We start from the raw sequence: 12588 nt of genomic DNA on the forward strand, positions 1-12588 counted from the left end.
ATAATAATTTGGTCTACTATCAGAGAATTTTTTTCCTGCAAGGGGGATTATGAGCCCGTTTGGGTTAGCTGAATACAAATAGCTTTCAAGAACCAGGAGCTGAAAAATGCTTTTTAAGTGCTAGAGCTGGTTTTATAATTAAGCAATTATATGTTTGAATAGAAGTGCAAAAGCTGAAAAAAATAAACCGTTGATGTGCTTGATAAAAAGAAATGCTTATTCTGTTAAAAGGACTGAAATATCCTTAAATTTGTTAACACTATAAATGAGTTAATTACGGAAAGATTTTTAATCCTGAAGTGATTCAAATAGAAATTAAAATTAATGTTGGATGGGCACAAATTGATTATGATGTTATTGTGCACCTACAGTTTAACAGCATATCTTTAAGATTTTCCCGTGTCATTAAAAAATATCATATTAAAGAAGAAACTGCAACTTATTACTTATGTTTCCCTTGACCAGAACAACAGAAAACAATGTTGACACTTATTGTATTGAGAATTTGCATCTTAGAATTGTTGATATCAGTATCATTAAAAAATAGCATAGTAAAGAAGAAACTGCAACTTACGCTTCCCTTGACCAGAACAACGGAAAAAATGCTGAGACACTTATTATATGGAGAATTGCATCTTAGAATTGTTCATATCGGACTACTCTGTAAGATCTCAGCTATATCATTGCCTCGACAAGTTAAAGTTTCTGTGAAGAATGAAAAAAGTGATTTATCAACAAAGCATCGTGTTTGAAAGGCAGAGATGTAGGACTAGGATAGCGCGAGGAAAGAAGAAAGACAAAGAAATGAGTACAATTACGGCTTTTGCTGTGAAGGATATTTTTGGATAAAGTGTTACAAGGGATGAAAAAGTAAAATACTTGTCAAAACCATAGTACTCGGCTTTTAAAGCTAAAGAATCATAAATTGGGGTTGCCTAGCGTATGGCTTTTGGCTTGGTTTGTCTTAATATCATTTGGTTTAAGAGCACTTTTTAAGGTTACCAAACAATTAAAGAAGTAACATGACCAGCTTTTAAGCGCACCCAAACACGGGACTGAATGAGCATTTCACTTCTCAGATCTGTTATCATGAATTGCTGATAAATGACTAGTAAAGGATTCAACAACTCGATTATGTATGTTTTTTCCTAGAATTATAAAAAAAATGTTTGTTTACTCCAAGAGAAATGTATTAATAGTAAAAACGAATGAAGATATTGATATCTAATGTAGTGATATTTTCTGGTCCACCTTATTATATGTCCGCATAAAAATGAACTTGAGTTTTAAACTTAGATTCTATTCATTTAGGGTGTGTTCGGTATGGAGGAAAATGTGTTCTTGAAAAATAAGTGAATTTCTACTTATTTTCTCATGTTCGTTTGGGTAGCGGAAAATAAGTGAATTTCTTACTTATTTTCTCATGTCTGTTTGGTTGGTAGAAAATATTTTCAGGAAAATACCCATCCAAGGCCCCCAACCCCACCGCCCCATACCACACCAACCCCCACACCCGGAAAATACGCATAGTGGGTCTAGCGGAAACGGCCTCTCTATCTCACAAAGGTAGGGGTAACGTGTGCGTACATCTTACCCTCCCAAACCACACTTGTTGTATCAAATATGCATAGCAGTTTTTTTTTTATGACGATATCAGATACGCAAAACAATTATCACTATTGCCTTTTTTCTTTGGTTGGAGACTGCGAAAGAAAGAATACTTACATGATATGAAGATACAATATGTAAGTGCCAGCTAAACAGCTGGTGGATAAACATTTAATTTGCAACTCAAAATTCAATTGGAGTAAGAATGACAAAAAGTTGACTATTACAAAACAGAACCAACAAAAAAGAAGAAAAAAACTTGGTGTATGCATGTCAGGATGTATTTAATTTTGGTGCAATTTTTCGTTTGAAGGAACTCGGATATATCCTCAATGTGCCAGGTTAAACAATCAAATCAAGTGACCTGTCCTCTTAATCTAGTTCCAGTTTAGCAATAAGCCTCTTCTTGTCCCTTTTTCATTTCACTAAACTAGAAGGCAGTTTTCCTATAAATGCTGCTAAAATGAGATTGGAGAAATAAAGACATGAAATTACTGTCCAATTTCAACTGTACAACGGCATCTAATGAAAGGTTGACATGATGGCTGATATGTCTTGACATCTCTGTGTTTAAACAGCATTTCCAAGGAAACTGAGAAATGGACAAAAACAAATCACAGATTCATGAAAGTTGAAACTGTCTTGACATTCTAGAAGCTACAACCTTCAGTTCTGCGTATTCAGGTAACGTTTCGAGAAGTTGATAAAAGAAAAGAGTAGCTCTTTCTAAGCATCAAGATTCATCCCCCCTCGAATCCATTCTCTTCTACTTTGTCTGTAAGCTCAGTTCCAAATTCCACCAGAGAGAATACCAGCAACTCCGTGGCATGCTATGGTGCATTTTTTCCTGCAAGGAGAAACAAATGATGTTAAGAGGGAAGGCACCTATAAGAAAGATTAAAAGACGCCAAAGCAACGAGGGTTCTTTCTCATGTCAACTGTACAATTGCAAACAGACTAATTCAAGTAAACGAATAAACACAAGCTTTTGTATTTCTTCTAATGGTATCACTTTGTTGGTATTGCAGAGTCGTACGTTGGACCCAATCAAGAGTATAATCACATTGTCCTTCCATTCTCTAAAAAACTTAAAACAACCTCTCTAGAAGTTTGAAATAGGTTCACCATCACAGAAAATACTTGCTGAATTGTATTCTACAAACCTGGTTTCACCACTCCTGGTTTTTGAGAAACAAAAATCAGAAAAGTGAGACTTTTCATCAATTTAAACTTCCTTCTCCAGATGACCACTCTTTCCTATCCAAAAAATCACAAGCTCTGTTATCAACTCTCAAATTCTACTTTCACAACATGCATCACATGGTAGATAATGCATGTTGACTATTCATGCAAGGATCTATAAGAATAAAGGAGTTTTCCGACAAACAAAATTCATACCCACATGCGCGCGCGCGCACAACACACACATATGCATATGTGTGTGTGTCTATATATATATATATATATATATATGTATATGTATATATATATATATATATATATATATGTATATATATATATATATATATATATATGTATGTATGTATATTATGTATGTATATGTATCCGAGGGTCTATCGGAAACAACCTCTCTACCCCATAAAGGTAGAGGTAAGGTCGTACATCCTACCCTCCCCGTGCCCCACGTGTGGGTATGTTGTTGTTGTTGTTGTATGTATGTATGTGTGTATATATATATATATATATATATATATATGTATATGTATGTATGTATATTATGTATGTATATGTATCCGAGGGTCTATCGGAAACCGCCTCTCTACCCCATAAAGGTAGAGGTAAGGTCGTACATCCTACCCTCCCCAGGCCCCACGTGTGGGTATGTTGTTGTTGTTGTATGTATGTATGTGTATATATATATATATATATATATATATATATATAAATGTTGTTCTATCCTGCCCATGTTAAACAAGAGTTGCAGCAGATAAAAATAATTGATCAGTCAATAATGCGAGCTTCTGACTTGAATAAAAGACTTCTTACCCCAAAGCTGGTTTAAGGTCATTGCCAACTGCATCAAAGATTTTCTCTCTGCTGGGGTAGAGTATCCACCCTTTATCGCTTCCTGAAATGCAGAAAGAAATTCTCGCTTTGCATTTGTAGGGAGGACAGTATAATCTGGCCCACGGACAGAACTCAATTCCACCACCTAAGTTTAAGAAAAAAAATATATACCATGAGGGTTGAGTCCAGAAATTTTTCAAAAAGGATTTTATTCATGAGTCAGATACATCATTATGTATCGAAGTGATCAGACTAACATAACAGGTTTTACTATATGGCACATTCAGAACTGTTACAAGTAGAAGAAACAAAAAGGCAGAGGACATGGCACCCAAGGGTTCGGCTTACTGTTCATTGAAGTGGATGCAAATCTTGGATATCAGGGTTCAAATCCCAATAAAGAAACAAAAAAAGCACGGGGTGATTTCTTCTCATCTGCTTAAGTCTTGGTGGGGCGAGTTACAAAAGTCAAGGTATGCACAAGCTGGCCTCGACAGCACCGTTACTTAAAACAAAAAGAAAACCAAAAAACAAAAATAGGCAGTGGACATGCCATCAAAGTCGTGGAAGATTGTAAACTAAGACAAGAAGAAACCTTAGGAATAAAACACAAGGAAGCTATCACATATTTGGCAGAAAACATAACCAAAGGATTTACTAAAGTAGAAAAAGGCACTGTAATTTCATACAGCATTCAAACCCCTACTTATGACATAAAAAGCTTATCTACCTTTAGAGCTAGGGACACTTAGTTGAACTCTTTTCCTAATCAAACATACTTTGTGCATGTAAGTTTTCAAGAAAAGTAAAGAAAAAGCATATAGTTAGTTTAAAGATTTCGATAACCACAAGATGCACTTGCCTGTTGCAGCCAGGGAATTATGATATTCACATATGTTTGTTCGAAGAAGTATGATGATAAAGTGGCCAAAAGATCACTGGCGGTCTTTTGGGATAAATTCTCCAGAACTGGCCCTGTTGTATCAATAAGTTCAAACAAAACAAGCTCATCACCAGAATAAAGGGCTTCCACATAAGCAGAGTCTACATCCCCACCCAAAAGATGTCCTTTAACAATTCTCCAGAGGTTATTCTTGGCATCTAAGTGATTTTGTTTGTCATTAGTTGTAGAAATTCTGCCAAAGACATCTTTATTTCTCCTCAATTGTCCTCCATGTGTTCCCTTTCCAACAGAATATCCACCTTGTTTTGCTGCAGGATCTATCCACATGTCTAGATTTTGATTTCTAAAACTGCCCGATCTGCTCTTTACAAGTGTCCTATCCCCCCGAACCTCCACATCTTTGGTGGGCAGTAACGGAGACTTCCTATGAGGCATATCAACAGATGGCCTTGGGGTGTATGTGGAGAGCCTTGGGGAAGCAACAGCAGGACCTCTTTTCATAAATTTTGTTGTCGCTGGATCAGGAAATCTCCCTCCATGAGAAAGTTCCTTGGCCAATCTATCAACTACACCTTCAAGACTGGACACATTTATTTGTATCATTGACAGGTTATCCACAATGTTGGATGTGAACTCCTGAAAGCATTAGTTACAACAGGGGTGGTCAAATAATTAGCAAGTAATTCAAGTGCTAACTCAAAAGAGTATGGCAGGAAGAATATGGCAGGTCTAAATTCACAGAACTGAATTTCAGAGGAAATGGAAAGAAAGAAGACAGGAAAAATCAAACGGGGGCATCCAAATGATGAAATGAACCCTTGCTATTATCTGATATCATCTTTGGGCTCAAGACTTTTCTTTGCATAGCAATAATGGGTCGAGGGAAGAAAAAAATAGAACTAAACTGAAATCACTTCTGTGTTGCCTCAAATTTACAGGAACAAAAAATGGTATTTTTTTTCAGGCTGATGAATTTGTTCTGAAAGCATCTAGTGAATCAATGGTAACGGAGATCACATTGCGGTGATGAAACTCAACACCTCTATCTGTTTAATAAGAGAGAAATCCAACTAAGTTCTGACCACTGGGATGACCAAGAAGGCATGCTTAACCTTCTCAGAACACAGCTCTTTTATGTAATATCATTTCCTCCATTTATAAATTTCAATGGAAGTTAAGAGGATTATTAGTTCAGTTATACTCTATTCACACCATTCTTCAATAAAAGTTTTGTTCAGTATATTATGGAAGCAGTACACAATAAATCCATAAACTTAGTCATGATTAAGCTCTGGTGAAAAGATAGATCAGCGACAATAACCGTTAAGGGCATATGTATTGCTCCAAAATCTATTATAAACATCATACCTTAAAAACAGATTTGGGTAGACCTCTCTTACCATTTCTACCATCAACCATGTTTTTTTTTTTAAAATAAGGCACCAACTGAACATGTTATACATCATATAAAGAAAGTAAGAAACTTAACCAGACACAAACATAATGCATATACTGAAACTTCCTCTCTACTTTTATATAGTGTATATTTGATATGACAGTTTCCAGCAAGTTTAGTCTGGGCTTACTTTACATTACAGATTAATACTACAAGAGCATGTGATGTGCCTTCCACAAAATGACATGACACAGAAAGGTCGGTTGCTTTTGATATGCATTGGCTGATCCAGACTAACACAAAAGAAATGATAATTTAATTACCTTTAATAAATCCAGTAAATTGGATTGCTTATTTTCAATATCTAAGAGTTGCTTTCGGACAGATAACATTTCCTTAGCTACATCAGAACAACAGCCATGCAATTTTTGGGAACTCAATTCAGTTACTGTTGAATCTAAGCTTCTTCGTTCCTGCATTCCAGAAAAATATCGCTGTTCCTCAATACTGATTTCTTCAACTGCAGAACGCCGACTTGTTCCCAATGGTGTAACCAAATTGGCCTTGTCAATTACCTCGTGAGAACCCAGGACTTCTTTGCGTTGAAAGTTATCAGGAAACAGATTTGAGCCAGAAGAGCATTCCTGTTTGTCATCTATGTGCACATATTCATATTCAACATCATGAGAACTTCTAGTCTCAGCACTTTTTTCAAATGCCTTCGTAATAGAACTACCCTCTGATTCTTCATCCCGAACTTCTGGCATAAAGATCTTACGGGTTTTTGGAACTGCTATTTCTACACGCCACTCATTAGCTCCGGAGTGCTGAGGCTTTTCAACATGGTTAGGGCCTGCTTTTCTGAAAGAAAGGGGAAGCTTGCTTTTAACCGAGTCACAACCAAATTTCTTAGGTGTGACATCCTTCAGTGTTGACTCACTGGCACTTGTTATATCGCCATAGTCATCTTTATAAAGATTTTCTGCAAGATAAAACTATTATTACGCAAGGCACAAAAACAAATATAAAGAAAGTTCATCTTCAAAATTCTGTAGTAAATGACATGTAACTGGGATACATGCCAGCCCAACAAGGCCAGAAGCAAGACTGAGCTGAAACTAGATCAACACTTGGGATTAAAAGCCATGGAACCATCTCAATCTAACAAATAACCATAGCTCAAGAACTGGACCACTCAAATCGCAAACTTTAACTACTTAATTGTGGGACGAATCAACTAGGTTCTCAGATCTTTACAAAAAGGTTATAAGAAGATGAGTTATGAGAGATATCTGCAGCATTTGAAAAATATCACATCGGAGAGCACAGACCAGCATACCTCTTATGGAAGAGCCTGCTTCAGAAGGTTCAGATGTACCAGTGCCAGGAAGCCTTTTCCACAGGTGTAAAGCTTGCAATGCTGAGTCCCTGACTGGTTTCACCTGAACAAACACATGAAGTTTGATACTTTCAACTTTCATATCAGGCAACCACAATAAAGAAGTATACCACATGGTTCAATTATGCATTCTGACTGCATCACTTACCTTATCAAATCGACAGGATTCAAGGGTCCGGATACTGGAGGTTTTGAAAGTGCTGAAGAATGCTCCACCGATTGAAGCAATGTCGCCTAATGCTGCACATGCAGCTTTTCTTGTCGCCCAATCACTGTTCTTGAGTGCTTCTTGAATGCTAGCCATTGCAGTTGATAAAGCACTATGTGTATTGGCACCACCAGCCTGATTATAAGAAGAAAGGAAATCAGAAAATTTGTCATCTTTGTCATATGTATAAATCAGCCTTAGCTTGCAAAACATAACTTAGAAATTTTAATTAGGTTTTACTGCTGAAATTAATGACCAAAGGATATTCTCCTTGTTCTTTTAAGGTGCCAGCTATGTGCAAAAATATGCTGCACAAGTGCAGAACTCAATAGGATCTAACAGTAAGGTGTAAACCGAAACGTTCTTATCCTTCAAGTCACACACTAATATTACTAGTATATATGTGTGACAGAAAATTTCAAAGATTAAAAGAAGTTTACACAAGATAGATCAACCTGAATTATGCTTCTATTCAATTCAATAACAGCTGGTTTTGCCATGAAGTGTGGATTCTTAAGCAACTTGACAGTTTTAGCCAGCATCTTCTGCAAAATGACAGCTGGAGGGTTCTGAATACTGTCTATGACCCGAGCCAAGCACAGCGCTGAACCAGTTTGCACCTGCTTATTTTGCTCTCCCATTGCTTCAAAAATAGGCCTCACTAGCATCACAAAAACTCCATCATTTTCATTGTCACCTGTAACACTACTCATTTTAGAAGCCAAAACACCAACAGTATCCACGCACGCATCTCTTACAACTGTATCCGAGTCCTTGAGACGCTTAACAATGCTAGTTACCATCTTCCCAAGATGTGGAACAACAATACTATCATGGAAATTGGCTAGCATGCCCATCAACCGAATAGATTCCTTACGAACAGCACTTTTCTGCTCTGAGTCAGTATCTAATATACAAGATAGAAATGGAGCGACTCCATCTGGGGTTAAGCACTCAATTATTTTCTCTAGCTCTTCAACTCCAATTTGGTAAGTATCCCTATCTGCAAGCTTGTTCAGCGCAAGAACCGCACGTTGTTTAAGTTCAAAAGCAACCTGTTGGCCATTCACCCTGCTGGGACCTCTTCCTCTCACCATATTCACATGTTTCTTCATCACTTTTTGCCTGCTCATTCACCTCTCCCAGAGTACAATTCCAGCAATTCAAAGTTGTAACCCATCATTTTCCCCTTCAATATTCAAATAATAGCCTGTTAATAAGATATCAACCTTTTCTCTCTTGCTAAACGGTAAACAGCTACACCAATTTTCTTGTGTCAAAGTCATTTTCATTTTCAAAAAAATTCTTGGGTTAAAGTAATTTTCATTTTCAGAAATTTTATTGGGTCAAAGTTTAGTACTACAAATCAATAATGTTGCAAGGCAACCCCCAACGTTTCACTCCTGCACCCCCACAACCACCTCCAACCAGTAGACCAAAAATAGGGGGAAATGAGCAACTGTATCTTATATAACCTAGATGTATAGCTTCCACTTCTTTAAGCAAGACGAAAAAAAAAAAAAAAAACAAGTAGAAAGAAAACGTTTAAGATCACACAAATCACTAAACTTGAGCACATATTTTGCAGAGTATATAATGCAAACACCTTAAGAATATCCAGTAGTGTGCACTAGTGGTCAATGAAAGTAGGATAAAAACAAGACCAAGTTTAACAACAACATACCCTGTGCAATCCCACAAATGGGGTCTGGGAAGGTGGTGTGTACACACACCTTGATAAGGCAGAGAGGTTGTTTCCGAAAGACTCTCGGCTCAAGTAAAACAAGTTCAAGATGCAAAAACAGACCAAGTTCGAGATGTAAAAATGCTAGGTGGTTTCTTTCCATATGAACAACCTTTGGTGGACAGAGCTATCTGAGTTCAAACTGGTTGGACACCCCATTATTTTGAAAAAGAATAATAAAAAGAGTTAACATTCTCACAGCAACAAAGCATAAACTACAACAAGCAAAAAAACATGAAAGTATAGAAAAAATGTTCATATAGAGCTAATAGATTGAAGAACTTACAAAAGAAGAGCATTTTCAATCTTCACCAAGGACCAAATTTGTAAAAGCAGAGGGAAAAATCTAACTCATAAAGCTAGGGTACCTGGAAAAAGAAAAAACTACTCTCTCAGTTGGCAACATTTTACTATACAGATTTAAAATGTTACTTAGTATTAATGAAAATGGAGTAACATCTTGAAGTTCAGAACTTAAATAATAATTTAATAGTACTAGTGAAATGTCAAAACGTTACTCCATAAAAAGAAGGATATTAAAAGAAAAAGATAATCGTAAAAAAACACGTGAAGTATCACTTTTTCTTTTGTGAGTTTTTTATAAGAACTATTAGGTGTTTGCATTCTTATTTGAATTATTACTAACTATTTATCGAAATGCACCTCGAAATTAATGAGTGAAGTGTCATGTGGACAAAATTTAATGGGAAAATTAAATCGTATTCAAATACTTGGTGTAGTCCGCTTCAAGATATGTTTTAATAAATAGTTGGTGATATTTGACGTGCGTTCTTTACTAGAAGAAAACTTGGGGGTGTGAGTAATTGTAATGAGTACCTTGTAATTAGGGCAGCTTAAAGTAGGAAAGTGGGAATTAAATCCTGTATTCAAACAACATGCTAAAAACGAATAAGCCAAAAAAAAAAAAAATTAAGTTGAGGTAGGCCAACTTATGTTTTAATAAATAGTTCTTGATATTGATGTGCGTTTTTTTTTGGGCTTATTTTAAGAAAACTTGGGGGTGTGAGTTATTGTAATCAGTACCTTGTAATTAGGGCGGCTTAAAGTAGGAAGCTGGGAATTAAAGGTGTAAAAAATGTTCGCTGCATGTGCAAAGTTTGAAACATTTAGAATAATAAAATTAATTCAGTAGTATTAGTACTCCGTATAATTTAATATTTGAGAAATGTAGATACAAATGTGGGTGATAGAGAAAGAAGTGAAAACCTAAGGAGTGAGAATGAGGAGAAACTCTGAAAGTTAATGTCAGAGAAAGAGATAGACGGAAGGTGGAGAACACGCGCGGTGGAGAGCGTCACGGTGCAGGGTTTTTAGGGGGGTTTTGAATTTTCGCGCTTTGGGTTCGATTTTCGAATATAGGGTTGGGGAGGAGCGTTTCGGAAATGGGACCCACGTCCCTGTCTTCTTCGCTGCTTTTCCCGAGGAGCTTTCTTTCCTTTTTTTTTTTTTTTTTGTCTGATTCCACGTTTGACACCTTATTTAATACTCGTCACTTTTACTAGTTCACTATATTAAAAATAAATTTTATTTTTACTTCTCCACTTTAATATATCAAGGAAAGATCAATTTTTTTTGTTTTTGTTTTACTCTTAACATTAATTAGTTATTTTTAAATTATTCTTCAATTTGAATGAGACTATACGCCAATTAATATGGGTATTATAGTAAAATACACATTTCGCTTATTAATACTTAAGGGGCGTGCAAAGTCAAAAGTGGATAAGTAAAAGTGAACGGAGGGAGTATGATGGAGTAAGATATTAAGTAATTATTTTTAAGTGTCTATTGTACTAAAAATAAAATTTTATTTTTATGTGTTTAATTTTAAAAGTAAGAGATTAATTATTATTTTACATCTACTTTATTCTTGTTATATTAAGTAGTACTCTCTGTCTCAATTTATATCACTATATGACCCTTCTTCTTTTTAAGTCAACTTCGAAAAGAATGATACATTTCTATATGCAGTAACAATTCAGCTTAAAATTTATCTTTTTATTCTTAATGAAATAAATTCTAGCCACATAAATTTTTATTTTGTTTTAGCGCACAAGTTTCAAAAGTCTTTCTTTATTTTTTAAATTTTGTGCTCAGTTAAACTCTCTCACATAAAATGGACGATGGGAATACTATTTATTTCTAATTCATTTCTCAATGCGTGAGAGGACTTATAATAATTAGGGTGTGCCAAGTCCAACATAGACAAGTAAAAATGGCTGAAGGGAGTACAAATCAAATCTGTAAACTTAAATTTTTTTAATCTGAAATTTTTTTATTTCAAATAAAGCCATAGATTATGTTTACTTAATCCTCCAGATTTGTTGAAACAGATAAGCAATCGTTTTTTAATTTATAATAATGAATTTTCTATAGAATATATATACATAATATCTATCATCAGTCTATACCAATGTGTCACAAAACATATACTTTGTGTATGAAAATTGTATGAATATCAATGTGGCTGTCTTTTGCGTGTTTTAATTATATATATCTCGCTCAATTGCTTATGATATATGAAGGGATAAAAACGTTGAATATGTATATAATTGTATATATAAATTTTGTAAAGTTATAATTGCATTACAACAACATAATACAACTTGAATTCAATACAACTTTGAATCTCGAAATATGAAATTTAATGCAACAACAACAACATTGTATACAAGTTTCATACAATATTAATACATTTAATACAAGTTTGATTGTAATCTCAATTTTGAGAATTCTTTATCCCTTTTGTCTTATCAATGGAAACTATTGTTGATTACTTAAATATTGTCTATTCACACACAGGGATGGAGATAGATTGAGTAATATCAAAATTAACTCATAATATATATTCATGACCTTTTTTCCGAATCGATGGAAGTGTGGAGCGAGAACCTAGATTGAATAACTTAGGTTTTGGTGGGGTTTTGCCGGCAATGAAACGGGGCATCGGCGAGCGACTTATTTTTTCCGGTTGTGATTGTGATAGAGAAGGGGAAGTGAAGGTCTCGTTGTTTTTTTTTTTCCCCGGATACATACGCATCGTATTTTTTTTTATTTTTCCGACCGTTATGTTTTGTAATTAAGTTGATATGTTTTGTAAATAAGGAAAAGTATACTTATGTTTTGTAATATAAAGTTTTAAGTAGTATTATTAGGTCATTTTCCCTAGAGTATTTTAATATCTTCATCAGTCTAATAGGTCAAAGGATCTGGGCGAATTCAATGTGGCTGTCTGGTGTTTTAATTTCGATACAATTGCTTATGAGAAGGGAGTTGAATGTGA

General features: G+C 35.2%; 1 protein-coding gene across 5 annotated transcripts; it reads right to left on the reverse strand.

Moving 5' to 3' along the window:
- Positions 1 to 2077: 2077 nt before the first annotated feature.
- Positions 2078 to 10513, reverse strand: LOC132037076 (TORTIFOLIA1-like protein 2). 5 transcript variants are annotated; one of them, XR_009409763.1, is made up of 10 exons: positions 10332 to 10513; positions 9574 to 9655; positions 7999 to 8732; positions 7484 to 7678; positions 7276 to 7378; positions 6260 to 6918; positions 4499 to 5176; positions 3616 to 3781; positions 2772 to 2865; positions 2078 to 2455 (listed from the first exon to the last, which is right to left on the reverse strand). XR_009409763.1 is itself a non-coding variant. In XM_059427514.1 (8 exons), exons 2-8 carry the CDS (start codon positions 8674 to 8676, stop codon positions 2439 to 2441), a joined length of 2496 nt encoding a protein of 831 aa, XP_059283497.1. In that variant the 5' UTR covers positions 8677 to 8732; positions 9574 to 9783; the 3' UTR covers positions 2078 to 2438. The 5 variants fall into 5 exon arrangements, 2 of the variants coding, with proteins under 2 accessions (XP_059283497.1, XP_059283496.1); XR_009409764.1 differs by lacking the exon at positions 10332 to 10513 and adding an exon at positions 10125 to 10166; XR_009409765.1 differs by lacking the exon at positions 9574 to 9655.
- Between the last annotated feature and the right edge of the window lie 2075 nt (positions 10514 to 12588).

This window comes from Lycium ferocissimum, chromosome 11 (genome assembly GCF_029784015.1).
Source record: "Lycium ferocissimum isolate CSIRO_LF1 chromosome 11, AGI_CSIRO_Lferr_CH_V1, whole genome shotgun sequence".
NCBI classification, from domain to species: Eukaryota; Viridiplantae; Streptophyta; class Magnoliopsida; order Solanales; family Solanaceae; genus Lycium; species Lycium ferocissimum.